The sequence below is a fragment of the Melanerpes formicivorus genome, unplaced genomic scaffold (assembly GCF_026170545.1).
Source record: "Melanerpes formicivorus ecotype bairdi unplaced genomic scaffold, bMelFor1.0.p_v2 SCAF_40, whole genome shotgun sequence".
In the NCBI taxonomy this organism is placed as follows: domain Eukaryota; kingdom Metazoa; phylum Chordata; class Aves; order Piciformes; family Picidae; genus Melanerpes; species Melanerpes formicivorus.
The window spans coordinates 1242070-1255749 of NW_027142392.1; the positions used below are offsets into that span (position 1 = coordinate 1242070).

Sequence of the window (13680 nt, forward strand, 5' to 3'; positions counted from 1 at the left end):
ACAGCTCCTTCTGTTAGGAACTTCAAAGTAGGTTTGGGTCTTGAGCAGTCATGATGTTTATTCAAAGATCACTTTCCAGTGTTTTCCATTTCTTTCCCTACCCAAGTTGCTGTCATATCACTTTCCCTCTACTCACCTTTGAAAAGGTCTTCTCAAGAATCTGGGAATTTCAGGAATGCTTCACTGTTTTCTGCCTTTTCTCTTGATGCAGGATTGTCATCTCCAAGGTATTTGGGACAAAGAAGAGAAACTGTTAAGAAAGAAAGAATAGTTCCCTGATCTGCTCTTTTTATTGTGTGTAGCTGGCAGGGCTTCAGTATAGTGGTTGCAGCTGTGACCTATGTGGAAGGAGGCACTGAGCTGTCCTGCATCAGTCATAGCCATTTCCAAACTGCTCTAACATCAATGTGTGACATCAGACAAAAAGAGTTTAGTCTAGGATACAGAAGAAATATCCCATGGTCCATGCATGGCCCCTCTGTCACCTGGGTGACATACCAAACTAGCCCCAGCTTGCATATGCAGGCAACAACAAATAACTGAACCCAAAAAGAGTCGATCAAGAATCACTCTCACCTAGATTTTCTAATTGACTATGCAGCATGAATAGATCTCATTAAAAGGATTCCTTTCAGTGCAGAATGTGAGTTCACAGGTATTTGAAAATAGATGGTCTTCAGGTTTAAAGAAAGGCTGTGAGCATTAGAATTTTATCCCAGTGATACTATTACCCTGAGTAAACTACTAATGGAAAGAGAAGAAACTACAGCAAAAACACCAGTGTTTTGTTTTCACTTAGAAGAACAGCTGCATTTTCTACCTTGTGTTAGCCTACACCCGTAACAAAACCTAGATGAAATCAATTTCCACAGTATTAGAAAGAATGAGTTAAGCAAAGTCTCTTTTCCCTCACCTGCACATCAGTCTTTCATTCAGTTACATCCAGACATCATTAGAATGTTTCTATATAGAAACAAGCACATTTTTATGCACAGATGTGAAAAGCATGCCTTGTATCTTAGTGAATACATAAGCTCCAAGCCTTACATAGCCACAGTAGCACTTGGTGAAAAGCAGCAGTGGGAAAACACTTGTGTCATGTGCTGTGCAGAGCACAGAGTGACCCAGCCTCCTCTGTTTGAAATATTGTGTAGGCTGCTGCTGGAATAAGGAAGGACTTAGGTGTCTACTTACTGTGAATTCATGATGTGAATGAGTGCTGTGGCCAGTAAGGATCCAATCCTAATGTCTGACTTCCTTCCACTACTTTCTAGTATACTAAGCCTTTTCCTCCCCCTTCCCCCCACCTTTTTGTCTTTTTTTCTTTTGTTTTGTTTCCCAATAAGCACACAGAATCCAGCCCCTGCAGATGTACAAATCAATGAGCACGCTGAAGCTTATCTCAAAGAGGTTGCTAAAAAACTGCGGGAAAGGTCAACAGCCTTTAAGGAAAAGCTGAAGGACCCAGTGCTGTCCTCCCCCGAAGGCAGTCCCACGTCTAGTAAGTAACTCTAGAAACAGCTGTGCATTGGTTGAGTTTAAAGGTGAATATTAGTTTGTGGGAACAGAAAATACTGTGACAAAACTTTCAAGTATGTATAAACTACTAAGTGTGTTTGCCTACTGAAATGGTTCAGTTTGTGCCCACCGCAGTCAGTGTATCCATAGTAGATACAGTAAGTTCAGGTGTTTAAGGATTTATAGTTATAGTTATAGTTATAGTTATAGTTATAGTTATAGTTATAGTTAGTTATAGTTATAGTTATAGTTATAGTTACAGTTACATTCAGGGTTGGAAGGGACCACAAGGATCATCCAGTTCCAACCCCCCTGCCGTGGGCAGGGACACCCCACACTAGATCAGGCTGGACAGAGCCTCATCCAGCCTGCTCTTAACTCCCTTTGAACCCAACCACTGAAGAATTTGGGGGGGGTGGGGGGAACCCAAAACACAACAGTATCTAGAATTATCCTTTTCTTTTAAAAAAAGGAGTTTCCTATATTCTAAAAGAGCTTCTAGATATGTTTATTCATAAAGATGGATTTGAAACAGATGAAGAATCATACATACCCTATGTGCAGAGAGTAGTCACTCTGAGATTAGAGTTTGCTGTGTAAAAGTAAATAACATTTTAGCCATGGCAGCAATCTTCTGTACACACTGAGGACTCTCACTTCGTGCTTTGAATGGAGCAAACTCATCTGAAATTAGTTAAACATTGACCAAATACAATGCAAAAGAGAAACATATTTTTCCTCTTCAGAGGAAAGTTTGATTCTTTTTTTTCCCTTTTCACAAAGAATTAAGTGTGATGATTTTATATTCTGACATTTTCAGAAGCTGTGTATGGCTTGTCTGTTTTCTAACAAGCTGTGAAAAAAAAAAAATAGTGCCTGAAGTATTACAAATGATACCTGATACCTGACAGCTGATAAAATAATTCCTTTTCTAGAAATTTACTTCCTTGCCCATTTACCTCTTCTGTTCTCTTTGTAGAGCTTATAATCATTTATGTCCTAAATCATTATAGATACAGTTTGCTAGTTCACTCCTAAGACCACTCAGAAGTAAAGCCACCAGAATTAAAGGGATAAATGCATGGACACATTTGTCCAGCCCAAAGATGAAAGAACTGGTTCAAAGGGGTGACTTTTGTAAGCTTGGAAATGTACAAAACCATCATTTCCTATTAGTTTTGCCTGCTGTGTGCCAGGTCTCAGGAGAGGGGAGAGATCATCCCATGTCGTGGATGTCTTTTCTTATCTCCATCCTAACTGTATGGATTATTTGCAACAATCCTGCAAAGACAAATGCCCAGTTGCAATAATGAATGCTGAATTATTAATTGCCTTATTTCTTGTCAGTCTTTTATGGCATTAGTGTGGGCGCTGTCCAAGGGCACACTGTAGTAATTGACTAATTGAGTAATTAATTAAAATGTCACCCTTGTGCTGCATTCTATGTGTCTAGCACCTAAAAAGAAGCCTCCACCCCCACCAAAAGAGGAAAAAAAAGAAGAAAAGAAAGAAGAAAAGAAAGAAGAAGCAGAAGCAAAGCCAGAGGAGGATCACTACTGTGATATGCTGTGCTGTAAATTCAAAAAACCTCCACTGAAAAAATACAAGGAGTACCTGCAGCTACCAGAAAGCATAGACTCATACACAGGTAAAATCAAATGCTATTCAATAGAAGGGGTAAAGGCATATTGAAGTGACTTAGTAATACAGAGCACCCCTGAACCACCTTAAGATCCACATCCTGGTTTGCAACGAAGAGTAACACACATAAATCTTGTCCTACAAAGATTTGTTCCAAACAGGGGAAAGACATGAAAAGTGACAACAGCCATAAAGCTGGTGTGTAAACAAACCACAACAAAAACCCAGGTCTTCCAATTCTTGATCTAGAATTTGTCCCATTCTCTTAGGCCAAATAATTCTTCTGCCACTTATAATATGCACCAGAAGCGTACAAAATATATTAAATGTCTTCAGCTGCATTAAAGTCTGTATGATCTCCTAAACTGATCTTTCTACCCTTTTGAAAATTCTTCATGTAACTCCTAGTTCCGACCTATAGAAAGACAGACAGTAAGCTACTTGACAGAGTCCAGCACAGAGCCATGAGGATGATTAGGGGAATGGAACATCTTACGTATGTGAAGTGACTGAGGGAGCTGAGGGCTCTTCAGCTTAGAGAAGGGGAGACTGAGAGGTGACTTCATCAATGTTTATAAATATGTAAAGTGTGAGTGCCAAGAGGATGAAGCCAGGCTCTGCTCAGTGGTGCCCAATGAGAGGACAAGGGGCAATGGGTGGAAGATGAGGCATAGGAAGCTTCATGTAAATACGAGGGGGAAAGAATTTCATTGTGAGGGTGACAGAGCACTGGAACAGGCTGCCCAGGGAGGTTGTGGAGTCTCCCTCTCTGCAGATATTCAAAACTTACCTGGATGCATTCCTGTGTAATATGGTGTAGGTGATCCTGCTCTGGCAGGGGGGTTGGACTGGATGATCTTCTGAGGTCCCTTCCAGCCCCTGAAATTCTGTGATTCTGTGATATAATTTTAGCAGCCTGTGCCATTGAAAAAGGGAGAGTGGTAGGCAGAAGCAAGCTCAGAGGCTGCAGCAGAATGAATATGTCTAAAAGAGCAAGGAAGCATTTGAGCTTTATGCCTTTAACCTCAATGTCATGTCTTTCAGATCGCCGTTACGTGGCGTGGCTCATGCTGGTGACAATCGCCTATAACTGGAATTGCTGGTTTATTCCTCTACGCTTCGTGTTCCCATACCAAACCCCCAGTAACACAATATATTGGATTACCATAGATATAATTTGTGACATCTGCTACCTGTGTGACTTGCTGGTTTTCCAGCCCCGTGTGCAATTTTTAAGAGGTGGAGATATCATAGTAAGTATTGGATGTTGCATCTTCACAGGCAGTGGTCCTGTGTCATAGTACAATAGAGAAATTACCTCTAATCTGACATTTTTCCTACTATGTCAAACATGTCTGACTTCTTTATCAAAGGATGCCTATGTTCTTCTCCACTGACTTTCCATTATCTTATTTTGAAAGAAGGAAATGCATCCATTGATTACACTCTTAAAATGAAAAAGAAAATGCTTGACAGTAACAGATGAGAGCAGTCGGAACAGACATCAAGCTCTTTCTCACCAAGAGTAAACTAGGGCAGCTTCACCAGAATCCATGATTATATGCCTGATCATATATGACATGAGAGTGGTGAAACCCTGAAATGGGTTGTCCAGGGAGGTGGTCGAGGCCCCGTCCCTGGAGGTGTTTAAGACCAGGCTGGATGAGGCTCTGGGCAGCCTGATCTAGTGTGGGGTGTCCCTGCCCATGGCAGGGGGCTTGGAACTAGATGATCCTTGTGGTCCCTTCCAACCCTGAATCATACTATGATACTATGATACTATGATACTATGACATACATGATATACATGCTTATATATAAACATCTGTGAAACTTTCAACTTTCTATTCATCTTGTGCAAGAATCATAACTGAAGACAGTGCATGTTCTCCTATCACTGTACAGGACATGCATGTTCTGTTACAGATTGGCAGATATGTTGTTTTCCCTGAAATCAGAACAAATCTTTGTCATTTCTGGATGCTTTGAAAGTAATTTGATACATTTTATTTTGGGAAAACATTTACATTCAAGTTTGATTCTTGCTACTATTTTTTGTCATCATGTTATAGAAAAAAATGCAAACTAAAACTCTAAGCAAGTATCTGAAAGAAGGTAAAGTCTTGCCCTTAACATATCAAAAGGGCATGTAGTACATCAACTTATTCTTTAAAATCTGCTCTACTTTTGATTCTTTAAGTTTTTTATAGGAGAAAACCTAATGTGGAACAAATTTTTTGATATCTTTAGTGTGGCACTACTGTGCCCAACAAACAGAATTCTAAATGATATAACCTCAAATGTAATTTGAAACAAACTTTAGGTCAGTGCTTGTACATAGAATTTTACACATTATGCATACAAGATATTACAGATACCTTTACCAACAAAACTGCAAATATAGACTCATAGAATGGTTTGGGTCAGAAGGGACCTCCAAAGGTCATCTAGTCCAACCCCTCTGCAGTGAGCAGGGACAATCCCCAACCAGATCAGATTGCCCAGAGCCCCGTTGAGCCTGACCTTGAATATCTCCAAGGATGGGGCCTTAACTACCTCCCCGGGCAACCTGTTCCTGTGTTCCACCACACTCACGGTAAAGAACTTGTTCCTAACATCCAATCTAAATCTACACTTCTCTAATTTCAAACCACTGTCCCTATCCTATCACTAAAGGTCTTTGTAAATGGCCCCTTTCCAGACTTCTTGTAGGCTCCCTTCAGGTACTGGAAGGTCACTATTAAGTCTCCCCAGAGTCTTCTCTTTCCCAGGCTGAACAACCCCAGCTCCCTCAGCCTGTCCTCATAGCAGGGGTGTTCCAAGCCCTTGATCATTTTTTGGCCCTCCTCTGGACCTGCTCCATCAGGTCCACGTCCTTCTTGTGTTGAGGGCACCAGAGCTGGGCTCAGTACCCAAGTTGAGGTCTTACCAGAGCAAAGTGGCAGAATCACCTCTCTTGATCTGCTGACCACGCTTCTTTTGGATATATAGTTTGATATTAAAGGCAGTGCAGTGTAGTGTATTTTTCCATGCCAAGACAGTCATTAACTAGCAATCTCTTATAAATCCTACAATAATTAAATCTTATGAACAAAGATAAAACTCCAGCATAGGAAGCTTACCTTATTATTTTTTTTCCTTGAAGCTGTTGGCACAATTCAACCGATTTTAGTGTGTAAAGAAATTATTTACTGCCTGATCTCCTGCATTCATTTCAAAGATATTTTTAACATGCTGGTGGTATCAATAAAAGAAAGTCTAATAATAGACTCATTTATTTAGATGCTAGAGATTACAATTTCATATGTATTTCATTTCAATTTCATTACAATTTCATTATAAATTCATTTCAAATTCATTACAATTTCATATGTATAAGTTATTAGCATCAGTTCCCATGGAGAGAAATGAAAAAAAAACCCAAAACCAAAACCCAACCAAACAACAATACACTGAAAAAAAAAAACCCTCACCAGAAAAACCAAAAACAACTTAGTAATTTCTAATGGATGCATTGTTGATTATTATAATGGTTAATAATGGTAGCATGATAACGCTAGCTTTCAAAGAGCTAATTTTGCACAGCACCATCAGAAATGTTCTTTGCATTTTGATTTGAACCACTGAAGTCAAATGGAGTTTTAGCCATGAAATTGAAGAGGGTTAGTTCAAGCACCAGCTAATCTAGGTGTCTTGACAGAGAAGGTTGTGGGAAGAATGCAGAATACTTTGCTAGACCAACAGCCAAAAAAAAAAAATCAAACTCCAAACCTGATTTTGTTCAAGTAGGTCTAATAAAATCTGGTCTAAGGAAAGTACTGTTTCTTCCTACAGGAATTTCTCCATTCAACTGTCATTATCACTACTATCTAAAGAGAATTATTGTTGTTGAGTTGCAGGAGCTCATTGTTAGAATCACAGTAGAATCACAGTATCACTTAGGTTGGAAAGGACCTCGAGGATCATCGAGTCCAACCTGACACCGCAGACCCCATGACTAGACCATGGCACCAAGTGCCACGTCCAATCTCCCCTTGAACGCCTCCAGGGTCGATGACTCAACCACCTCCCTGGGCAACCCGTTCCAATGACGAATGACTCGCTCGGTGAAGAACTTCCTCCTCACCTCGAGTCTGAACCTCCCCTGGCGCAGCTTGAGACTGTGTCCCCTTGTTCTGGTGCTGGTTGCCTGGGAGAAGAGGCCAACTCCCTCCTGGCTACAACCACCCTTCAGGTAGTTGTAGAGGGCAATAAGGTCACCCCTGAGCCTCCTCTTCTCCAGGCTAAACAATCCCAGCTCCCTCAGCCTCTCCTCATAGGGCTTGTGTTCAAGGCCTCTCACCAGCCTTGTTGCCCTTCTCTGGACACGCTCAAGTGTCTCAATGTCCTTCTTAAACTGAGGAGCCCAGAACTGGACACAGTACTCAAGGTGCGGCCTAACCAAAGCAGAGTACAGGGGCACTATGACCTCCCTGCTCCTGCTGGCCACACTATTCCTAATGCAGGCCAGGATGCCATTGGCCCTCCTGGCCACCTGAGCACACTGCTGGCTCATATTCAGGTGGCTGTCGATCAGCACACCCAGGTCCCTCTCTGTTTGGGAGCTCTCCAGCCACTCCGACCCCAGCCTATAGCTCTGCATGGGATTGCCGTAGCCAAAGTGCAGCACTCGGCACTTGGACTTATTGAAAGCCATCCCATTGGACTCTGCCCATCTTTCCAGTCGGTCGAGGTCCCTCTGCAGAGCCTTTCTACCCTCTAATTGACTAACATCTGCCCCTAACTTTGTGTCATCTGCAAACTTGCTGTTGTTAACTTTCTGTTCTTGACTGTACCTTTTTGTCCTCTAGTCAGACAAAGTGGAAATGAAGAAATTCTACTACAGCTCTCTGAAGTTTCGGGTAAGTAGACCTCAGGCTACTGGTGTCAAAATGTAATAATAATAATAATAATAATAATAATAATAATAATAATAATAATAATAATAATAATAATAATAATAACAACCACCCAGGTTGGAAGAGACCTTCAAGATCATTGTGTCCAACCCATCAACCAATCCAACCCACCTAAACAACTAAACCATGGCACCAAGCACCCCATCAAGTCTCCTCCTGAACACCTCCAATGATGGTGACTCCACCACCTCCTCCGGCAGCCCATTCCAATGGGCAATCACTCTCTCTGTATAGAACTTCTTCCTAACATCCAACCTAAACCTCTCCTGGCACAGTCTGAGGCTGTGTCTTCTTGTTCTGGTAACTTCTGGCTGTAGGATTTCACAGGATTTTTTTTCATTCCCTTAGAATCATTGCTGGTTTTAGAACATCACCACAAAACAGTGGCTTGATGGCATGCCAACGCTGACCAGCTGAAGATTGCCATTGTCTTTAACAGTGTTTAGCTGTAAAACAGAATAATTATTAATTCTGATAATTACATTAATAAAATAGAAGTAGTAAAATTGTTTGATGAATCTGCATGAGGTCATACACACACACACACTGAAAGGCAATAAGAACAGCTTGCCAGAGATTCATAAGCAACATAAATCTTGAAGCTAGATGATAACTGTATTGGGTGAACAGTTGTGAAGAATCTTGTGGTACTCACACAACAAAAATTCAGACTAAGACTTTTGATGATCGTTGCACATTGTAAAAATAAAGATGCATTTTATTTAGGGAAATTGTTCATTTTGTTCCTAAGTATTGGTTTTGCCTACAGAAGACAGGTAGTTATTGAATTCCTGATGCATACGCAGCTCTGTGACACTGTCACCACAGCTCTGACATCTCAGTTGTTGCTCCTTCCACTTCTGTAAATACTTTTGCACTTGCCTTGCTTAGCAGTTAAATGTATCTCAGTGTCTCTGATACCACTACTTAAATACATGAAATTGAGATATTCAAAAGTGCAGCCTAGGTTTTATAGCCACAGGACTTCCAATAAGTGCTTGTGGAGCACTTATGGAGCACTTATGGAGCACCCATTTCCACTCACCAGTCACACATCTACCATTTTAGCCTTGTCATAACTAGACAGAATGTATTAGTAAACAAATTCCTGAGAAACTGTTAATAATCCCCATGAAACAGATTAAAATCTCAGGCACAGGGGACATAAAAGCAGGGCAGAGTAAAGCCGTTGGTGCTTTCAAAGAAATAATCTCGCCTGTCAGTGTTTAGAACGTTATGGGGTTAGCATGATGACTGCTTAAATATGATACTCAATCCAAATAGGTTTTTGACTGCAAGTAAATGCATTATGATTCTTGTGAAGTTTAAACTGCCCTCTCTGCTCTTCCACAGCTTGATGTGGCATCAGTATTGCCGTTTGATGTTCTATACTTCTTCTTTGGATTTAACCCAGCATTTAGAGCAAACAGGATGCTAAAGGTAAGGTCTTTGTTAGTGATGGATGGCATGTAAATACATATAAATGTTTTAACAACCCAATGAAACATTGTTATAATATTTAGAAACAGAAACAATTGGAAAGTATAATGAGGATAAGCTAAACATCAGTAAACAAATCAACAAAAAATACAAGATAGCAGACTAGTCAAATGAAATCTTATTCTCTTATTTTTCTTCTGGCTTATTATTTCTTACTTTCAAAAGGTGTTTTGTGATTAAGACCAGTTTCTTCCCATTATTTAAATTAGATGAATTTTAAATTACTTGTTTAGTTTTCAAAGTTTTATTTAAAGAAAAAAAAAAGTTTACCAGTTAGTGCCAATATTTTTCCCCTTCTGTTGCTAATGCCAGGCACTTAACAGGAAAGGAAGGAATTTTAAGGACAACAGAAACAATACACAGCATATTTACTAAACGTAAACTCACTTCTATTATCAAGTCCAAAGATATCTGGAGTTGTGTAATGAAGGGCCTGAGGAGGGATTAGACAACAGTCCTCAAAGCTGGAGGGAAACACAAGAACTGTAAGAATAAAATGAGGGCGCTCCTCACTTCAGTTTTCAATTAAAAAACAAACCCAACACTGAATAACTCAGAATCAAAGCAGTATTAATGAATGAAAAGGTAGATGCAGCCTCATATTGGGCAAAGACAGAAACAGAGAAACAAGCTATGTGTGAATATTAAGGGCTATAGCTACAAGTAAACTACAAATAATTAACAGCAAGAGTTCAATACAGCAGTCGATACCCTACATGGAATCATCTAGTAATTGTTTATTGATATATATAATCACTTAATTGAGAATTACTGGAATTTCAGAGAGACAAAACATGGATTTTTATGCATCTGATCAAGTTGCCCAGTAATCAGGTATGTTTGAGGAGGTAGAAGTCATTCCTCTGCAGCAGTCTGACCTAAGCAGCAAGGTGATTTCTATATTGAGATTAATGGTACACTCAACACCTAAAACAATGTTAATTAAATGTTCATCTTTACTTTGCAGTTCACCTGTTTAAAGAAGGAATACTGAAAAAAAACCCCACCAAAATCCAAAACATTCTTTTTACAATGTATATATGAACTAATGTCAGTATTACTCTATAAAGCTGTATAGTGAGGACTAGTGCTTGGATTACTTTTGTTTGTTTTCCATTCAGCATAACACATTCTTTGAGTTTAATGATCGTTTGGAAGCTATTCTGGACAAAGCCTACATCTACAGGTATGTGCTTATTAAACCCTAGTAACATACAAAGCTTGGCACAGAACGTATTTCACTTGATTTCATGAGTTGTCAGTGAAGCACTGGGTGGAATATGATACCTCTTTAACTGTTCAACTTCAGATTTATTTATTTTTTATACATCTTGGTTTATTGTAATCATTAATATAATAAATGTAAAACTTCACTCACACGTGAAATCCAGCTCAGTTCGGCTGGCCTGGTTCAAGCAAAATGCTCACCAAACTGAGGCTCCTGCCAAAATTTAACTGATCAGAAGCATCAGAAAGAAGTTTCTTTAATGAAAGACTATATGTTACTATATGTTGCTAATAGCAGTGCCAAACACTCAGTAACTGTTTATTTATACTTAATAAGAGTTATGAGCTTCAGCTTATGTCAACATTTTTAGTCAAGTATGCTCTCAGCATGAACCTGATGCATACAGATACTTGAGGCTCCATTGAATTGACTAAACATGGAATGAGAATCAATTCAGCACAGACCACAAACAGTGATTGTAACTGTTGTCCACTGCACTATGTTCTCACCTTCTGCACTGACAGAAAGAATTTTGGACCTTACTTGAACAGTTCATGGATATGGTTGTAGCAAGTTCAGGAGGTCTTTCAGCTGTCAGTGATGCTGCTAAGACCCACGCATCCAGTTACTGTGCACTGCAAAATGCATTGAATTCTAGCTGCAGGAAATAAGCTCTTGAGCCTCCCTGTGTTTAGGTAACTGCTGTACTTTTCCTGCTTACTTATCCCTTGCCTGTATGAATATTTGAAGGGAGAGCTAAATCCAGGAGATCTTTCTTTTGATCCTCATACACTGAACAGAAGATACACAATGAGATCATTGTTGTATTAAACAGAAAGCTGCTTGGTTCTTAAGTAGTTCGTCTTTGGTGTTCTTCAAAGAACTGGCCATAAACATAAGAACTGGGATTAGGAATGATATAACTTCTGCTGTAGCCACTAAATCACACTATTTAACAGATCTGTGCAGGCTCTCTAGCACAGCTCTTGTAAAGCAGTTCATTTCTGACCTCAGATATTTCTTGGCTTTGGTTCACAAGTTTAAAGGATATCTTGAACTGTTTGGCAAAGACATTAATTTGTACCTTACAGCCTCATTAATATAGCTTCAAATTTCTGTAAATATTCATAGTCAGTTAAAGAAGTGGATTACAAAGCCCTCAGAGGACCATAATGTAAAAATTACCCTGTGTCAAATATTCTAGGAAAGTTATTTATTTGACCTTGGACAAACAGGAGAGATGTAACTGCCAGCTATTTTTTGTCTCAGAATCAGTGCAGGTGGGGAATGACTTAGTAGATGTTTTAATGTAAACACCATTGATCCAAAAAAAGGAATTAGTTCCACATTAAAAGGAAGGAAAAATCTAAGTTGCTTTACAGGAATCTGCTGGCTTTTATAGGGTCATTCGAACAACGGGATACTTGCTGTTTATCTTGCACATTAATGCATGCCTGTATTACTGGGCTTCAGACTATGAAGGACTTGGCAGCACCAGATGGGTGTACGATGGCAAAGGGAACATGTAAGTCCGTTTCTCTTGCAAGAGATTTCTGTTGCTTTTGCTAATTCATGCATCCCCTTCTTTTCCCCATACTTTACGAGTGCTTGGATAGCAAAATTTTAGCACCATGACTGCTGATTAGCAGCTTTCATTACTAACACATATTTGGAAGGCAGGTGCAGCAAACAATCAGTTTACCACTTTCAGCTTTTATAGGTTTATAAGTCAGTGCTAAGCACCAACTTAATTAAACATTTAGAAAGTAACAAGGGCCATAAATAAGACTCACCGATTGCATATGCACATGGGAACTCTTAGAAGGATTGCAGAACAATCCCTCAAAGGGATCAGAGGTGTAGATTTTTATTTGCTTGCTGTCACACAGCATTGCCTCACTAACATGCAGCATTTTAGTCCTTCTAAATACCATGGTGATTGGGCTGAAAAACCTCCACCCACTTTCTCTGACCTTTTGGAAAGGTCATGCTCAAACATGTGTCTCCAGTGGGAAGGACTGGATATTGCCACACTCTTCCATAAACTCCTTGTGACAGCACTAGGCTGAGTAAGGGTCAAGTAAGGGACATTGATTAAGATGATGGAGAGGAAGTAAAATAAAACAGCAAAGTCATAACATACTTTGTGTGCAGTTACATAAAAACTTATCTAGTGGGTTCAGATGTGGGAATGTCCATTTCTTCCAGAGGCCACCATATAGTTAAAGTCACAGAAGCTCAATTTGTCCATTAATTCCATGCTTTGCAAAACCACATACAATATAATCCTGCTATCATAAGCCACCCTTGAAATGACTTCTCATATTTCTCTTGGAGACATGCTCCTTTTACTTCTAATTTTGTCAGACTTCATTCGTGAGTTTGGCGTGAAGTTATTATTTCGAAGGACAAAAATACAGTTTGGGGGAATAAAACATACTTTCTGTAAAGTTGCTCCCCTTTTTTTCTTGTTTTGTAATTAGGGCTCTCTCTCAAAAAAAAAATTAATCAAAAATCTGGCATGGCTGAAGTTTCTGCACACCACTAAAACACACAGCTTGAGTACTGTAGTCAGACACATGCAAGCAGGGCCATGGAGCTCAGTGGGACCACTTAAAGTTGTACACATGTGTTTTATTCACAGCATCAAGGCTTCCAGAAATCTGACAAGCAAAATGCAGAATGAATTTCCATTATAGCCATTTTTGTTAATGTCATCCTTGGGACTACTTGCACTCTCATTAAAAAATGAAGTCACTAAGACTCTGCAACCTGAAATCTCTGTAATCAGAGCACTTAGTCTTCAAGTTTTGAACGTGTCTTCAGAACAGCCAA

At 39.6% G+C, this 13680-nt stretch overlaps 1 protein-coding gene across 1 annotated transcript in view; it reads left to right on the forward strand.

The window, feature by feature from the left end:
- Positions 1-13680, forward strand: part of CNGB3 (cyclic nucleotide gated channel subunit beta 3) — a 51954-nt gene that overhangs the window by 17911 nt on the left and 20363 nt on the right. The window contains exons 4-10 of the mRNA XM_068158514.1: positions 1347-1501; positions 2972-3166; positions 4204-4412; positions 8010-8060; positions 9471-9557; positions 10739-10803; positions 12248-12370. Coding sequence (XP_068014615.1) covers positions 1347-1501; positions 2972-3166; positions 4204-4412; positions 8010-8060; positions 9471-9557; positions 10739-10803; positions 12248-12370 — 885 coding nt within the window. The remainder of the gene's footprint in view (positions 1-1346; positions 1502-2971; positions 3167-4203; positions 4413-8009; positions 8061-9470; positions 9558-10738; positions 10804-12247; positions 12371-13680) is intronic.